This window comes from Homarus americanus, unplaced genomic scaffold (assembly GCF_018991925.1).
Source record: "Homarus americanus isolate GMGI-L3 unplaced genomic scaffold, GMGI_Hamer_2.0 scaffold4896, whole genome shotgun sequence".
In the NCBI taxonomy this organism is placed as follows: Eukaryota; Metazoa; Arthropoda; class Malacostraca; order Decapoda; family Nephropidae; genus Homarus; species Homarus americanus.
Genome location: NW_024749657.1, coordinates 1,731,211 through 1,750,485, shown reverse-complemented (window position 1 = coordinate 1,750,485; position 19,275 = coordinate 1,731,211). Strand labels below are relative to the sequence as shown.

General features: G+C 38.2%; 1 protein-coding gene across 2 annotated transcripts in view; it reads right to left on the bottom strand.

The window, feature by feature from the left end:
- Nucleotides 1–19,275, bottom strand: part of LOC121853491 (kinesin-like protein KIF3A) — an 85,938-nt gene that overhangs the window by 31,450 nt on the left and 35,213 nt on the right. For both annotated transcript variants that reach the window (XR_006086324.1, XM_042347640.1), the window contains exons 10-12: nucleotides 18,584–18,764; nucleotides 13,187–13,423; nucleotides 10,224–10,349 (exon numbers count right to left, since the gene is read on the bottom strand). Coding sequence is in view for 1 of the 2 variants with exons in the window: in XM_042347640.1 (XP_042203574.1) it covers nucleotides 10,224–10,349; nucleotides 13,187–13,423; nucleotides 18,584–18,764 (544 nt within the window). In the remaining variant the exon portion in view is untranslated. The remainder of the gene's footprint in view (nucleotides 1–10,223; nucleotides 10,350–13,186; nucleotides 13,424–18,583; nucleotides 18,765–19,275) is intronic.

Genomic DNA, 19,275 nt, shown 5'->3' with positions numbered 1-19,275 from the left:
TTATACACGCAAAAATAAGTGCAACTAATGTATTTGCCGAACACGGAAAATTAAAATTTAAGCGGTCCGTTAACTTACAAGTTAACGCAGTATGGTTACCTCTCGCAACTCTCGCGCAAGCTGTAGTCAGACGAAGAGCTGTTCTGTTCATGTGAATATACTTTTAGCTCTGTTTACAGTTTTGGGGAGAAACATTCCCTCAACAGTATGGCTCCTAAACTTACATTATCTCGAAGTGATGGTGGAGTAAAGAAAGCCCTAAAGTGATGATATTAGACACTGAGAAAATAAAATTTTTAGATAAGTTACAAAGTGGCATGGGTGCAGCAGCAGGAGGCTGCCTGCATCGTATTTTGTTAAATTGTAATAAAATTATAAAGGTTGTTGAAAAATCATTACAATGCTGTACAGTAATGTGGCTGAGAAGTAAATAAAACAAAATAAAAAACTATGTAATATGAAAAACGAAGAACATCAATGTGTTGAGGCTGTGGGTTATGGCTATATGTAACTGTGTGGCTGCGCTCCCTCTTGATGTGACATCACGGAATACACAAAGACGGCGCAGCATGATGGCAGCCACACATCTGTGAGTCAGCTGATGAGAATTTTCATGGTGGCATTCCCCAATTCTTATTAACCCTCTCAGCGCTACATTTTCAAATAACTCAAAACTTTTCAGTGAAGCTGACTTAACCTTGGACGCCATTTGACAGATGTTGTTTTCTTTGTATGGGCCTATCACCTTCCCCGAGATGGTCTTGGTCACCGTGTGAGTGGTGTCGCTCTGGCCATTAGAGCTAGAGGAGGTTACGCCGCTTGGCCCTTTAAATTATTCCATGAGTTTTTGTGTTATATTATATTTCCAAATACCACGATATGATACAGGTTGACAATCCCTTATCCGAAATCCTTGAGGCCAGAGGAATTTCAGATTTTGGAATTTTTCGGTTTTCAGAATGGTTAGTTTTTTTATGTGTATTAGCCCACCCGGGCATAGATCACTGACCCACATCAGGGCCTGGGGGGCGAAAATATAATAAAAATTATAATAATAATAATAATAATAATAATAACTCATAGGTCTAGGTCGTGTTTCTCACTTTTGATCTTTTTTTTCATTCTTGTATTTCTTTGTTATTATTATTATTATTATTATTTTATTATTACAGTACTCCTGTATTATTGTTATCATTATTAATTTTATTATTATATATTATTATTATTATTATTATTATTAATGTTGTCATATTATTTTATTTTGGTGTATTTTTATTTAAATTTTTATTTACTATGAATAATTATTATTATTATAATTATTATTATTATTACATTTTCGCCCCCTAGGCGCTGATGTGGGTCAGTGATCTATGCCCGCGTGGGCTAATCCCTGCTTTAAAAAAAAAAAAAAAAAAAAAAAAAATTGTCCCACAAAAAACTTTCGGTTTTCGGAATTTCGGATAAAGGGTTGTCAACCTGTACATGCTTTGTTCTTCATTTTGGTATATAGTCCATATCAAGGAACACCATAATACAAACAAAATGTGAATGGAAATCGAGATGTTACTAAACATTTTCCTACATATTTAACTTATAATAAAAAAGTGGCTTAAATTTCAAGATTTTTCGATTTTTTTATAGTTTCATACAATTTTTCAGACAATTTTAAACTAGAAGAAACCCCATTACAAATATTAAAACAATTCCATGACAGTAAAATGAGAAATTTTTTTATTTATTTATTTTTTGAATTTCGGCAAAACCCTCCGAGGGTGAGCGTAAGTTTTCATACACGTAGGTGTTCCAGGCTCCGAGGTTGAGAGGGTTAATTGCATTAATATCAAGTTACTCGAACGCAGATTCCCCTAAACACGCTGTTTTTGAGTAACCTAATTCCCGCGTTGGAGGAGGGCTTACTTTTATAATAAACTTATTATTTATGGTTTTTAACTTACAAAGTAAGCTTTTCATTCTCACAAGCTTGTTCACATATTGCATTTCAACATTTTACTTGGTAAAGATTCAATAGAGTACAACCACAGAACTCTATACGTACCGTATAAATTTTTATAAAAGGAGATAGAGGAAACAATAAGAATATGCAATAGTGTTTTTGTAGTTTTGAAGCTGTAGTGTACTTTCCTAAAAACATTGGTCATCAATAAACTACCGAACACAAATTAAGGTGTGGATAAGTAATGTCACTGCCAACTCTGTTACCAACTTGTAAGAACATTGACGTCCAGTGTATCACCACTAAAACAGTAGCCTGTTCAAAACAATTACAATAGAGTACGTTGATTAACAATCTGTGATAGTTGTTCATATTAAATGGTGTAAAGCTGTAGCTACCACCATCGCTTTAACTGAAGAACCAAAGGGATTACAGTGAGTTCTGCTATAACGTGTGTTTTGATAACGCGAATTTGCTCTAACGCGATTTATGAATGGAGGAACGATATTTGTATAACGCGAACGCTTGTTTGCTGTAACGCGATTTTTGCTTACTATTTCTCCAATTTTGTGGTATTAACTGTGAATATGGTAAAGAAGAATATCTCCAAGAAGCGTTCTGGTGATAGAATTCCCGGAGATGATCGTAAAAGAAAGGATATAACACTTGAAGAGAAGCTCAATGTTATCAACCTCAAAATCACCCTTCTCCCCCATCAAGTTATATTCATATTTTTTCAAGGTAAAGTGTTACATTTACTGTATGATTTCATTATTAGATATGAATGTAACATTTATTTAGACTGTGCTATCCTTTGTGTTAGGCTAACTACTATTTATTTTTCGATTTCGAGTAATCTGCACCTAACCCTATTTTCTCCATAAGCTCTGTTATTTCTATTACGCGATTTTCTATAACACGATATTTTACAACAACACAACTATCGCGTTATAGCTGAACTGACTGTACATTCCCTTAAGTAGGAAAATATTATCTTTTTCTGTAAAATAATTAATGTGTCACTTGAGACATTATTCCCAGATATCTAAATTGGATGTCAATAACCTGCTGTACTGACCACATATAAATAGTTTTTATTGAATAATCTGGTGTTATCACACAAAATCAAGTAATTGGGGGTTAAAAATTTGAACACCGAGTGAGCCATCTTTCTGGAGTGTAGAATCATTGAAAAAGTTAAGTCTTTTATCTGAAATGTTGTTTTATTTTATTATTATTTGGTGATTATTGTTTTATCTTATGAGGTGATTATTGTTTCAGTGTCATAAAACAGTGGTAGATGTGGGTCTGGTGCAGCACAGTCCATGTTGTGGAATGAATCCCTGTTTTTTATCTTTAATTGATATTTGTTTTATGTGATTTCTGTTATTCCAAACTTTGAGGCTAAGAACTTTTGAAAATCGTTGAATTATGGCAGGTAATAACTTATAAATGCTTTAATATAAACACAGGAACTGGGATGGGTGAATGAAATTAAAAACTGGGTCTTCAGAGAGATTTAAAATCTCAGCAGATTGGTAAAAAACAGCCCAAAAACATTTAAAGTGGAGGACTGTGGTTGCCAACCCTCAGGTATGAGGACAGTACTCTGACTGATTGATTGACTTAAAATGTTAAAGATATTTTAACACAAACTTGCTCACCTAAGATAATGTATTAACAGCTGTGGTGGTACATTATATGAGTTATTCTCAACTGGTGTCAAGTTATAGATGAAACTTTTACAGAACAAAAACATTATGATTCAAACAATTAGAGGAATCTTTAAAAAGTAATCTGGGTCACTATGCTGTAGGTTTGTCTAGCTTCACTGACACACTGCCTTCCATATGACAGTACAGTAGATTATATAAAAATAAGTTATAGAAACACTACTTATCAATATTAGTAGAAAATTGAGACCAGACACATAGGCCTGGAGGAGAACACTTGAGTGATACTCTGAGGCTGGGTCGCATCATGGGTTATGAATATCTGTGTGAATATACTGTATGTATGTGTGTATGAATGCATGCATCTATGCAAAAGCATAATGAAAATAACCAATAAAAATATTAAGATTTTGATAAAATATTAAAAAGAAAAACCATTTTCTTATGAAATAGTTTCACCAATAAGCTTGTGACCTTGTAAGACATTATACCCATCAATATATTACTTTCATTACTTATAATACTAAAAAACAAACAAATAAGTTTCATGCTTCTAGATAAAAGTTTATCCATTAATTCAATTTTAAATGCAGAATCACTGATACAAAAGTGAAGGAGTAAATCATGAAATCCACATTGTGACCAAAGGATAGAAACAAGTGACCTGAGATACATTACTAAACCTTCTGGCAGAGCACAATGGCTTTACTAGAAGGTCTCAAGTGTGTGACAGTGAGGTGCACTATTTAGACAGACAATGTTTTTGCTGCCTGTAGTCTTCTCAGCCATGTGAACCCAGGTTAAAGAGTTCATCCCATTTGATCCATGGCAAAGTCTACCTTCCCCAGAGGTCTACAGTGTGTCTGCAGTCTGTCTGTCCCATTGGATCAGTGTTAACTACTATATAACAGCTATTCATCCAATAAAACCAGACGTCCAGCCCTGTTTCAATGACTGCTTCAAACACTAGTAAGCTACAACAGCCCCTGGAGCCAGTTCCTAGACTAAACAACACCTCAATCCTGGGACTTAACATCTGTCACAACTGCAACACCTTCTTCAGTTTTTCAAGGCTTAAGGGTTAGGTGGTTTTTTTTCTCAGGTGCCAGATGTCAGAAATGTTCAACTGTTTGGTCTAATTCAAACAAAGTTTCAACTGACAGTGAATCACAAAATTTATGAGTTTGTTCAGAACACATTACTTGTACTGTACTGTATTTGTACTGTATTGTATTGTACTGCACTGTATTGTACTGTATTGTACTGTATTGTACTGTATTGTACTGTACTGTACTGTATTTGTACTGTATTGTATTGTACTGTACTGTATTGTATTGCACTGTACTGTATTGTACTGTATTGTACTGTACTGTTTTGTACTGTATTGTACTGTACTGTATTGTACTGTACTGTATTGTACTGTATTGTATTGCACTGTACTGTATTGTACTGTATTGTACTGTATTGTACTGTACTGTTTTGTACTGTATTGTACTGTACTGTATTGTACTGTACTGTATTGTACTGTACTGTATTGTACTGTATTGTACTGTACTGTATTGTACTGTAATGTATTGTATTGTACTGTACTGTACTGTATTGTACTGTACTGTACTGTACTGTATTGTACTGTATTGTACTGTACTGTATTGTATTGCACTGTACTGTATTGTACTGTATTGTATTGTACTGTATTGTACTGTACTGTACTGTATTGTACTGTATTGTACTGTATTGTACTGTATTGTACTGTACTGTTTTGTACTGTATTGTACTGTACTGTATTGTACTGTATTGTACTGTACTGTTTTGTACTGTATTGACTGTACTGTATTGTACTGTATTGTACTGTATTGTACTGTACTGTATTGTACTGTAATGTATTGTACTGTATTGTACTGTACTGTATTGTACTGTAATGTATTGTATTGTACTGTACTGTATTGTACTGTACTGTACTGTATTGTACTGTACTGTACTGTACTGTATTGTACTGTATTGTACTGTACTGTACTGTATTGTATTGCACTGTACTGTATTGTACTGTCTGCACTGTACTGTATTGTACTGTATTGTACTGTACTGTATTGTACTGTATTGTACTGTATTGTACTGTATTGTACTGTACTGTTTTGTACTGTATTGTATTGTACTGTATGTACTGTACTGTTTTTTGTACTGTATTGTATTACTGTATTGTACTGTATTGTACTGTACTGTTTTGTACTGTATTGTACTGTACTGTATTGTACTGTATTGTACTGTATTGTACTGTACTGTTTTTGTACTGTATTGTATTGTACTGTATTGTACTGTATTGTACTGTACTGTTTTGTACTGTATTGTACTGTACTGTATTGTACTGTATTGTACTGTATTGTACTGTACTGTTTTGTACTGTATTGTACTGTACTGTATTGTACTGTACTGTACTGTATTGTACTGTAATGTATTGTATTGTACTGTATTGTATTGTACTGTACTGTATTGTACTGTACTGTATTGTACTGTAATGTATTGTATTGTACTGTATTGTATTGCACTGTACAGTACTGTATTGTACTGTATTGTACTGTACTGTTTTGTACTGTATTGTACTGTACTGTTTTGTACTGTATTGTACTGTACTGTATTGTACTGTATTGTACTGTACTGTTTTGTACTGTACTGTATTGTACTGTATTGTACTGTACTGTATTGTACTGTATTGTACTGTACTGTATTGTACTGTAATGTATTGTATTGTACTGTATTGTATTGTACTGTACTGTATTGTACTGTATTGTACTGTACTGTATTGTACTGTAATGTATTGTATTGTACTGTATTGTATTGTACTGTATTGTACTGTATTGTACTGTATTGTACTGTAATGTATTGTATTGTACTGTATTGTATTGCACTGTACTGTATTGTACTGTATTGTACTGTACTGTACTGTACTGTATTGTACTGTACTGTATTGTACTGTATTGTACTGTATTGTACTGTACTGTATTGTACTGTAATGTATTGTATTGTACTGTATTGTATTGTACTGTACTGTATTGTACTGTATTGTACTGTACTGTATTGTACTGTATTGTACTGTATTGTACTGTACTGTATTGTACTGTACTGTATTGTACTGTAATGTATTGTATTGTACTGTATTGTACTGTACTGTATTGTACTGTATTGTACTGTATTGTACTGTACTGTATTGTACTGTACTGTATTGTACTGTAATGTATTGCACTGTACTGTATTGTACTGTATTGTACTGTACTGTATTGTACTGTATTGTACTGTATTGTATTGTATTGTACTGTACTGTACTATACTGTATTGCACTGTACTATACTGTATTGCACTGTACTGTACTGTATTGTACTGTATTGTATTGCACTGTATTGTACTGTATTGTACTATACTGTACTGTATTGTACTGTATTGTATTGTACTGTACTGTATTGTACTGTACTGTACTGTATATAGCCCAGGCATATTACTGTACCACCAGGAGTCCACTAGAATCATGTAAAATAAGTTACTCCAGCATAGTACATAATCAAAAGAGATGTTTTTCCAAAGATGCCTGGAATACCCTCACCTACATATTTGAGGCACTACAAGTATATATAACCTTGGAGCACACACCATACATGTACAGTAATACAATACTGTTTACTGTACAACAATAATGTGCAAGTATAACATTTGTCCTCCTGGTTCTTCATCATGGAAATGTTAGTAGCAGTACATTAGGTAAGACCCTGAGAAAATGTTGTTAGTTTGGTGGCTCAGCAAGAACTGAGGATCAGGAAGAAACTATATTCCTTTTCATAACCTAAAGGAGGTTTGGATCATATGAGCCTACAGTGGGTATGAACCCCTGACCTTGTGTCAAGCTCTGGATCATATGAGAATGAATCTTTGATCCTGGTTTAGTTGGGTGGGAAGGCTGCTTTCAACAACATTACAGGTACAGTATTGTCTCTGAACAACAAACATGTCAGATCCTCTTGCAGATGGTGGACTCTGACAAAGTGATTTATCAGAATGAATCCTGCAGGTCACTTGTAGAGCATAAAAGAAAGTTTTAACCCCTTTGCTGCATCACAACATATCTAAGGTGTTGCCTTGCCTGACAACCACATGACTGATGAAGGAAGAGTACAATACAGTACAGTACACCAATACAGTGGGGTATGCTATAACGAATGGATTCTACTACGAATATTCCTATAACGAACGGTTTTACCTATAAAATTGAGAATGTTATAACGAACGAAACTCCTACAACGAATTTTTTTTATTTATTTTTTTATTTATTTATTTAATTTTTTTTTTTTACTAATTTATTGTTTTTTATTACAAATATTAATGATGTTCTTTATTTCAGGGGTTTAGATGCATATTTATGCACTTTTTTTAAATTTTACAATTTTATATAATATTTTTCAGTGTTAAGTGGTTGTATTTGGGGGCCTGGAACGGATTAATCCTATAACGAACGAATGCTATAACGAACAAGGTTCTAGAATCAATTAGATTCGTTATAGCATACCCCACTGTATATTTGTCACGTTACAGTGTGAGATCCACCCAGTCTCAATGTACACTTAAATAGTGTACAGAACATATTTTAACAATAATGAGCACATTAATACTCCTGTAATATTACCTAAGGTATACTATAAATGTATTAAAAAAAAAATTACAATTACACAAAATTTCACATTCTGAACACCAGCCTGCCCCATATACTTTAAGTATGCATTGTATCTAAAGGTGTGAGGTAGCGAAAGTTTGTTACACTGGAAATTACTGTTTTGGATCATCCAAAGCAATAAACAGTCCAGTAGATCAATATACTATATAACTTAGGGGCCAGTTAAATAAGTGTAACTAATTATTTGTTGAACTCTGGTTAAATGAATTATATGCGGCTTAGCTCAGCTGCTCACTATTCACGCAGTGGTCCTAGCCCACCTTGGCTTGTGCCTCATTTTGTTTACAATGCTGAGGAGAATGGAAATTACTTTACTTTTAATAAATTTTCGAATTTTTTAACTCTCTTTGCTGTGTATCCTCAACTACACAATGCCACCTAACTGTAAACTGTGTTGGTGAAGTGAAGAAAGTACATACAGCAAGGTTATGACATCAGTGAAGAAAGTACGTAAGGTTATGACATCAGTGAAGAAAGTACGCAAGTCTAAGACATTAGCTGATAAAATAAATTAACTATAAACACTGTTCGAGCTTGTGAGAAGATTTGTGCTAATGTAGAGGCTTCCTAGTATTGGGAGTTATTCAGTGGGTGGATCACTGATTCAATAAACAATAAAGACTTTGTTGGTGATGGTGTAGTCATACAGAAAAAGTAAATCACTCTCCAGTACTTAAATTAATTTAACAGTTTCAGTTAACTTAATGTTATGTGATATTTTAATTTACATGAGTTGTGTTAATGCAGCTCAGGGGTTAAAAGTGAATGAGGTCACTGGCAGCTGTTGTGGTAGAGAACAACAACAAGGAGGAGGAGGATGACATTCGTCACAAATAAAATGAACATTCTGGATATTCTAGAAGTCTCCATTTCCTGTAGTGAGTCACTGAAGATGGATCTTAAAAAATGCAGTTAAAATGCACAAGTCTTGAAATATTATATACATCACCTCTTCTATCCCTGCTGGTAACTGTTAACCAAATTCAACATAAATGTAAGTTTCTTTAATATATATATATATATATATATATATATATATATATATATATATATATATATATATATATATATATATATATATATATATATATATATATATATATATATATATATATATATATATATACACAGTATATAAATAAAGAATGAAATGAGTATGAAACCATTTTTTGTGACAAAGGTAACATGAAATAAAAAGTTTTCTCTACAAGAACACTACACTACACTACACTACACTACACTACACTACACTACACTTAACTCTCACCATTAATACATACCTTCTCTTGCATATATCATCATCCTCAATCAACCCCAACCACACATCTGTCATTCCCTTCCTGACAAATTTATTACCTTACAATTTTGTCTTACTAATCATAAAGGAAATACCAGTAAATATATGAATAAAATGGGTCTTACCACCAATTGGAAGAAGCACGTATTAAACACAGAAACAGTTTGATAAACCAGTGAAGAGTTTTAAGCTACACAAATCTTAAGAGTTTAACCTACATCAGGCAGTCTGCTGAAGAACTTGGTTAAAGCCATTCAATACAAACCAGTGACATCTAGCTCCAGTTTTATATACATACCCTACAATATATTTAAACTTTTGCATGCTTATACATCAACACTACAAAGTTTATTATAATCTAACTGTTAAATTACAATGTTTATTAGGATACAACTTTAAAACATTATCAATCTCAGTGTCCTGCCAGTAAAGATTTATCTATATACAACACCAAAATTATATACTGCATCACACTTAATGTTAGAGGATCTTGTAAGCAATCTTCACATGTGTACCACAAGAAATGTCCTTTACAGCCAGTAATAATTACTTTGTTATTATCATAGAGGAAAAGGTTGGTCTTACCTGGTTTTCTTTCTCAGCATCACCATTGTCTAACTGCTTCCTCATATTATTGCCAGTGTAAGCGACACACTTTAGCTGCCACTCTCCGATGTCTTCATTCCAGTGAACATAACGCTCAATCATTTCCTATAAAATCATAAGAAATTTATAAATACACGTATCAATGTTTCAGAATAGGGGAGAATTATCATCACTACAATGAACGAACCTTAAAACAATACCTGGTGCTGTAGTGATCAAGTAACACCATCCTTCACCAACCTTCATGCTATATGTGTCTTTCCTTAACATCTGCACCTCCCAACTCACACACCTAACTTCAATACAGTACAGCATGCCCTTAAAATTCACGGATGACACCCTGGATGTACCCGAGAATGGCTAAGGGTAGTTTTAAAGTTGATGTCATTTTTGTGGCCGGGACAGGGAGCCATTCGTTCTAGAGACAGTAATTTCCTTTACCTGCATTGTATATATGTGTGTAAGTGTGTGTGTAGACACACACACAAAAAAAACACAATACAAATAAATAATAATAGGAAAATCCTCTCACAAATAATCAGAAACAAATGTATTAAAAATGTTGAGTCTACCCCCAAGTCTACCCTGTGCTTTGTTATTAATAAAGCACGGAGCAGACTGTCACATTTTTAATACATTTGTGTTTTGTGTGTGTGTGTGAGTGTTTACACACACACAGGTACAGGTAATTGTTCTTAAGGACAAACACATAAAGGGAATATACATTTCTTTGTACACAAGTAAAAATGTATCCCCCCCCCCTCCCCCGGTCAGCAAATGTTATTCGTGGATTAGGCAATTCACAGTCATTTTGAGAACCTAACCCCAGTGAATTTGAAAGGCTTACTGTACTCAAATTGTCAACCAACACACAACACACTCACCAAAAATGTTTTCTTTGTAAGCCTTCCTGTTTTAATACCCAAATCCATCACTTTGTACCATATAAACATCCACTTCTTAAGCCCATACATACATACAAACTGTACATACGTTTTTAAGAATTTCATGAACACCATTATGCCAGGAAGCAGGATACACAACAACACAGTGCTGGGAGCCAGTCAACATACACTAAAGGACTGTCTAAATGTCCTCAGAAGAATAACCACTATATAGTCCACATTACCCCGTGGGTGAATCAATTCATAGACACCCTTGTTGGAAGACTAAATTAAAGCAATCCCCATTATGTCAATGGCCTTCACCATAAGACAAGAGAAGCCTTGGAGCTCCACACTAACACCTCAGATAAACACTCAAAGAAAACTTTTTAACTGAGTCTGCCCTCAAATCTATCTAGGAATTCTTTACCAGATCAAGAGAATGAAGAGATCCCTGCCTGGTCTCTAATGTCGGATAATTAATCTTTACAGGTCAGACATTAGGAGTCTGGTTGGTTGACAACACTAAGGCTTAATATAATTCACAACAGTGGAGGACCAAGAGATGCCTAGGAAAACCTTTGCCACTTCACCCTTGGGGTTGAGATTTGCTGTTGGATTAATGGTGTAGAGCCAAAGACCACACTCACTGCATGAAGTTGACACTAAAAACACCACATATATGAGGAAGACTGTTCTCAAGTGAGCCTACTCTAAAAACCCTCTATGTGAAGGTCCACACATCATCCAGGAACTAGAGCCAGTTAAAGGGCCAACACACTTTCCCAAAAATTCCAAGACTTGTAAGAGTTAGGAACATGTACAGGTAGGGCTTAAGGGGGGCTTCAGCCCCTGGCCATTTGTCCTGCCAGTTATGAAGTGTCCTCCTTGATTTATATATTTTTTTCAATCAGAAGCCTCTGTAGAGAGGAGAGGCTCTCTGACCTTCTGTTGGCAATAGAAATAGACATTCATGTAAGTCCCAGCAAGGTCATAAACATATTCAAAGATATGGTAACAAGGAGGATGCTCCTGTGAATCACAGGCTGTGATTGCTGATTACCTCAGGTTACATCATCTCCCTCAGTGAAGGAAGAGAAAGATGTTCCTTTATCACAGTTCATAGTTTTCTTTACTTATCCCTGAACATGATGAGCATGTTGATGTTTTAGCTTAGTCACCTATAAATTTACAATGATTGCCTCAGTGAAGCAAGAGGGATAGGTTTATTTTTTTTAAATGGTTCTTTATATATACTGTATATAATAATTACAGTAAAAGAACATGTAAATATTCTCTGCTCATTGTCATTATGTCTAATATTGAAAGATTTAATTTGTTTTAGCCATGGTTGAGTTGTAAAGTAACATTTAATGATCCTGTTTCTTTAGTTTATGTTGAAAATAAATTGTCTAATAATGAAGTTGAAGTACATATTGACAACCAGTATTTTGTAAAGAAGCAGTTTGCATGTTGCTTTTATTGCATGTTAAGTATATTTTCATAAAAAAATTATAAAATACAGTATATCAAAATTCAAGGGACATTCACAGCAATTGCATATGGCCTCAAAATAGCCCTCAAATAAAGGCTCGCTCCGCTCGCCTCCTCCCTCAGGAGATGGTGCCCTTTTTGCAAACTCTTGGCCCCACATCTGACAGATCTTGTGCACAGCCCTGGTAAGACTCAGTGAAAATTTCTGCCTCACAGGTAGAGCAATGCAGAGGAGGATGATGGGGCTTCATAACCATCACTCCTAGGTCATATTCCTGAGTCCCAGGACCCCAGAAATGATGCCCTGATCCTGAATTGACACCTCACACAGTGATCAATGACCACACTATAGAATAAAAATGCTGACTCTCAAGAAACAACAAAATAAAGCCTGTTGTATACTCGTTGTATCAGTAAAAATACATCAAAAGGAGTGATAATATTAAGAGGGAATAACATGAATAACAAGCCAGAGCAAAGGATAATGGAGGATCAAGGTATAAGAACCACCACAGATGAATCACTTTGGTTAATCACTAATATAAAAGCCAAAAGTAGTCATACCTGATACTCAGAAGGAATAAATGAATCAATGATCAGTTGGTGTAATTTGTGTTCACGAGACAGATGCCGCACGGACTCGAGTAAGGATTCCATCTCTCTCTGATGTTCTGCTTGCATGTCTCCAAGTTCTGACTTGGCTGCCATTAGAAGAGTCCAGACTTTCTTTAACTTGCGAGTCTTGCCTGCTGCTTCTTCCTGAAGACTTGTGTAGCGCTCCTCTAAATCAATCCTCTCAGCCTGTAAAACAATTAGTGGTGTAAAGAATGATTGAATATTATCTTAGCACCACAACAGCCAGGGTCATATGGTGCCAAAGATAATTAATGGTAAAAGGTAATAAAAACCAAAATGGAAAATAAAACAAAATCGGAAGAAAACGACCCAAAAAGTAAAAAGAATAAATACACCCATAAAAGACATAGACCAGCCTCCGTCATGAACATCAGTCTTAGTCTCACCCCCCCACCGTGCAGCATGACTCCTCCCCCAGCACTGCAGACAGAGTAAGAACCATCTCCCCAAAGGCACCAGGAGTGGTGCCTACGTCACCGGTCCCCCAGACTGGGACTCTCGACCAGCAAGTGTCATACAGTTGTCACAGCAGGGAGCCGCACCACTGTCCATAAGGTACCCGTGTGTCAACTGGGTATAGCTGATACTGGGATAAGTCAAGGCAGTCTGTAACTGGCGAGGCATCGTACGGTACCGCCATGGATGCACCACATCAGTTATTGCCCGCATTTTACTGATACCCATTTCGGCCCACTGGTCCTGCCACAAGCGATGGACAGGGTGGATATCGTGGTAAGGAAGAGGCATCCTCTAGGGCTGGCCAGCAGCCACCACTGCACGCCTCCAAATTGGCTGCCTCATTGCCATCAACCTCAATGTGAGCAGGTACCCAGCAGAACTGCACTACCCACCCACATCGCTTGAGTGGAAAAAACAATCTTAAAATTTTTATGACAAGGGGTGAAATGAGTTAAAAAAACTCAAGTGCCTGTAGGGCACTACATACATGAGTTATTAAAAATAATAAAATGATTAAAATGATCATTATACCTAAAAATACACTACAGTGCAGCTAAAATCCCACATAGCTCAGCTGTAAAAATTGAAGCAGTGATGGGTAACACATTTGGGAAAATAAAATCCTTGACACCACAGAATATGCTATCCCGGCATTCATGTTTAACCTATCCATGTAGACTGATACAGAGTTACTGTGCTCAGCACCATGCTTCAAAGAGTGATCAAATGTGACCAAAGAGATAAGCGCCCTGGACTCCTGAAAAATAATGCCCAAATTTCATCCTTGGCAACTGCCAGGGGGGATTAGTCGAGTATACAACAGGCAGAGTCAAAATCCCGGATTGATCGAGCTTGTCGACGATATACTCTGCATGGAAGCCAAAAGGGCGAGGTAAAGAAGGTATCTGTCGACAGTCAGGGTGGAGGTTACGTCGGGAACGAGCGGCATAAAGAAGGTATCCAGTGAACCACTGAGCAGGGCAGCCAGTTGTTGTTGTTGTTGTCGGAGGTCCAGAGGGGCTCACCCGCATCACACAGAAGACTGGGGAAGATCTAAAAGCCCCGGTAGCCAGGCACATGCCAGTGTGGTGGACAGAATCTAAAATATGTAAACAAAGCGGCCTCTAGGAGGACTACAGCTCACAGCCATAATCAAGCTTAGGCCGAACCAACGCGCTGTATAGACGATTCAGCGAGGTCTGATCAACACCCCAAGAGGCATGTAACAGCAGAGAGACATCCAGCAGACATAGGTGTGGTAACGATGTGAGACAGTGGTCCAGGACCAGGAGTCTGGTCCACTACCAGGAGTCTCCTGCCATACATGATAGTGGTCCAGGACCAGTAGTCAGCTCCACTACCAGGAGTCTCCTGCCATACATGACAGTGGTCCAGGACCAGGAGTCTGCTCCATTACCAGGAGTCTCCTGCCATACATGACAGTGGTCCAGGACCAGGAGTCTGCTCCACTACCAGGAGTCTCCTGCCATACATGACAGTGGTCCAGGACCAGGAGTCTGCTCCACTACCAGGAGTCTCCTGCCATACATGACAGTGGTCCAGGACCATACACATAAAGTGAGTCTGCTCCACTACCAGGAGTCTCCTGCCATACATATACAAATTTGGGTCACGGAAAACTCCTGAGCCAGGTATAATGCATGGCTACAGTCTTAGTTGGAGAAATCAGAAGCTGTGGGAGTCTACCCATCAGGTAACACAGGTCAGCGCCAGAAGGGTGCAGCGTCTGGCAACATCTAGACGAGAAGAGGCATACAAGATGGAGAAGTTATCTACGTAGTTTCTTTTTTTTTACGGAGATTAGCCGACCCAGGCCTACCAACAACAGGGCCTGGGGGCAAAAATATTATAATAATAATAATAATAATAATAATAATAATAATAATAATAATAATAATAATAATAATAATAATAATAATAATAATAATAAAAAAAAAAAAAAAAGATCAAGAATGAGAAACAATTGAGACCCTGCAATTGTGTGTAAATGTGGCAGAAAGTCAGATCAGCAACCTGGAACTTGGTCACAATTTTTGTGATGCCATATGGCAGCATGGTCTACCATTAGACAACACATTTCACTTCCAATATCTTCCCAGGCAGTAGTACCTCCCTGTTTGGTAGCTGCCTACTATCAGTCATTGATGGCCAAAGCAAACAGGGAGACACTGAGGACACTGCCCTGAGGAACACCCTCATCCTGTGAGAGGGTGGCCGAGAGGGCAGCACCTTCCCTCACCCTGAAGGTACGGTCACTAAAGGCTCATATCAACAAAGGCATCTGATCCATAAGGCCAAAGTAATGTAAAACCTGCAGTATCCTGCACCACCAGGCAGTGTCATACACCTTCTCAATGTTGAAGACACTTACCACATGATGTTGAGATGCAAAAACCCGACAGATGGTGGTGTCCATCCTGACTAGGGCATCCATCGCCAGGTGGTAGTACTGACGAAAACCACACTGGGCAGTCGAGATATGGCCACCCCTCTCTACATACCACACCAGGTGCGTATTGACCATCCTCTTGAATAGCTTATATATGCAAACAGTCAGGGCTCTGGGTCAGTAGTTGAGAGGAACAGAAGAGTCCTTAATGATCTTAGGGAAGGGGATGACGACTAGTCTTCCAAGAGGAGGGAATAAAACTGTCGCTCCACATCTAATTAAACAGACCCAGCAGGAACGAGAGGGACTTGCTACTGAGGTGACGGATCATGGCGTATGGGATGTTATCTGTCCCGGGGGAGGAGTCACTACACAGGGAGAGAGCGGATCGCAGTTCCCTTAGGGATTAAGGGACATTGTAACACTCGACCCCACAGGACGAGAAGTCCAGTTGACGGCACTCATGAACCTCCACCTGGTGACGCACCACTGGAGACCTTGACACGCCAGATAAGGCCCCAGCAAGTACCCCAGCAACCGCCACACCATCAGTGACCGTATTCCCATTGACCTTGAGAACAGGAGGAGGGCTTCCCTGCTATCTTACAAACCCACTTCCACACCTGTGGCATGGCCTCCTAGTGTTGAGCGAGGACACAAAAGAAGCAAAAGACTTCGGACAGGGATCCTTAAAGACCCGACGGGCCTTGGCTTTGGCTCTCTTGTATTGTCTACAATAAAAGTTAGTCTTGTCTCCACGGTACTGACCATAAACCCGACGATGCTCAATCACAGCCTGTCTGCACTCGTCAGCCTACCAAGGAACCGGCCAGCAGATGACAACCTTGGAGGCCTGATGGATAAAAATTTCACTGGAATATTGGAGAAGGGTGGAGAAGCACTCTCAACTTCAATGAATTCTGCAACATCCCGATCCACCGTGGCGAGCCTCCAAAACAACACCCAGGACAGTCCATGCCGTCATGGTTTGATGTACCACATGACACACACACACTGGGTAGGCTGTCATGCAAACAGCGACATGAGAGACTAACGTGCCCAAATGCCTGGCAGTGAAAGCACCATCTTGGGTTAGCCATATAAGGCATGCAGCTGTGGCTCAAATGTGCCAGGAAGAGTCTTGACCACATGGACAGAAGGCTCCTTCTGCTTAATAACAGCTTTTCTTTGGCCTTTAGGCCTCACCTCAAACTTATCACGGTTTGACCCGCCAGCCAGCGAGGTCAAACCAGAGGGGACAGGAGTCCTAGTAGCATCACCCGGAACCTGGAAGGGCTCAAGGGTGGTGATGAGAAGAGTTCCAGATGACATCATCAAAGAAGCGTGGAAGTTGTCAGGGGCTGATACAGTCCTTGATGAAGTATGTTTTATATTAATCATAAATTAAATATCTATACTTCACTTACCCCCAACCCCCTACCATAGAGGACACACTGTCCCCAGGGGTAGCAAGGAAATATACGCACCCCACCACTTGGCCCTGACGGCAGCTCCAGGACAATTGCAAAAGCGGCCGCAGGGCTGATGTGATGCCAGCCAAGTGGTGGTCGCTTGACCCTATAGCCAGTGTTGACCAGCCAATGGACTACTTGAGCGGGCCCGAGTCAAACCGTCCGTCTAACCGGAATAATGAGCCAGAGAGGTGTGCTGCTAGCCACAGGGCGCAGCATGCGGCATTGCTTAATGCTCAGGACTCCCATCTCCCAGCAGTACGGGTCACCACACACGGCAAACACATGGGAGAGTCTTACTCCCTACCTTGTGTTGGACCGGGCCATAGGAGAGTACACCATCCCCCTTTCCAGGGTCTTGGTGCACCTGGTAACCATTATGTCTGATCCCTCACTGGTGACCCCTGCTACATGCATAGCCCTGATCCCTAACTGGGGACCCCAGATCATCGGCACCTCAAGCCCCCCTAAAAGGCAGTTCCCACTATGGGGGTGGCGTAAAGAAACATTTCTTTTTTATCCATTTGAATTAAATATATACTGTATACACAAGACTTGCAAGGATAGCAAATGGCCATAAAACAATGATGATGATGATGATGATGATGATGATGATGATGATGATAATGATATTACATTCAACAAAAAGACATATATTATACAATGACCTCCAAATATCCAAAGTTACTCAACACCTCTGAAAATTCAGCAATATGCCCTGTACTTGTCCTTCTTTCACACAAGCATTCACTGTTATCCTTCAACCTCGGTCCTCTCCTTCATAATCATACTCAACATCCTTTTACCTCTTTCTATTTCTCATATATTTTGAGTCTTATCCTTACACCTCTGCCACACTATTTTACAAACATACACAGTTCCTCCACTCCCACAATTCTGACAACAATCTTGAACTTTCTAAGTTGCTACATACAAGGATGCTCTTTTAGTCAGTAGTATTATTAATCCTTTATCCATCCTTACCTCTTTTTGGGTAATGGCATGACGGAGTTGTTCCTCGTGTCTGCGCCTCTCTTCCAGCTCTTTGGCAGATTCTTCCAGGAGTCGTTCTTGTTCCTCTGCCTTCTCTAGCAGATTTTCCCCTCCTACTAGAATCTTTCGCTCTAAACCTTGTAATCTCTGTTTTAGAGCCTCTTGTTCCTTCCTGTATAGTAAATTTCAACCATTAAAATAACACATGTAAAGACAAGATTTGCAGTGACTATGACTTACCCGGTACACTATCACTACTGGACCACAGGAGGGGGAGAGGTATACCAAGACATGATCAAGGTTGTAAGTTATTTGATTGTGTAAAAATGTCAGAGGAGAGTGACTGTGAAGTGAGAGACTAACTCACATGTGAATCAACTTGTGAATAAAGTGAATACCAAGTTAAGGAAAGAAGATATCTGACTGGTAAATGCCAAGTGCTATGCTCAACCTGAACCCACAATGAGAGAAATCCTATGAAACTGATCAATAGCTAAATCTAGTGTAAGAGTAGGTTGTTCCTGTGTCTTATTAATGGGAAAAAGCAAATAACAATAGGGCAATCAACGCGCAGGATGTGCCACACGCGTCCACACTTCCTCAAGCACTAAGTGCCTAAGCTGCAAGTTGTATCATTATATATCTTGTGCAATTTGTGTAACTCACTAAATCATATTGCTTAC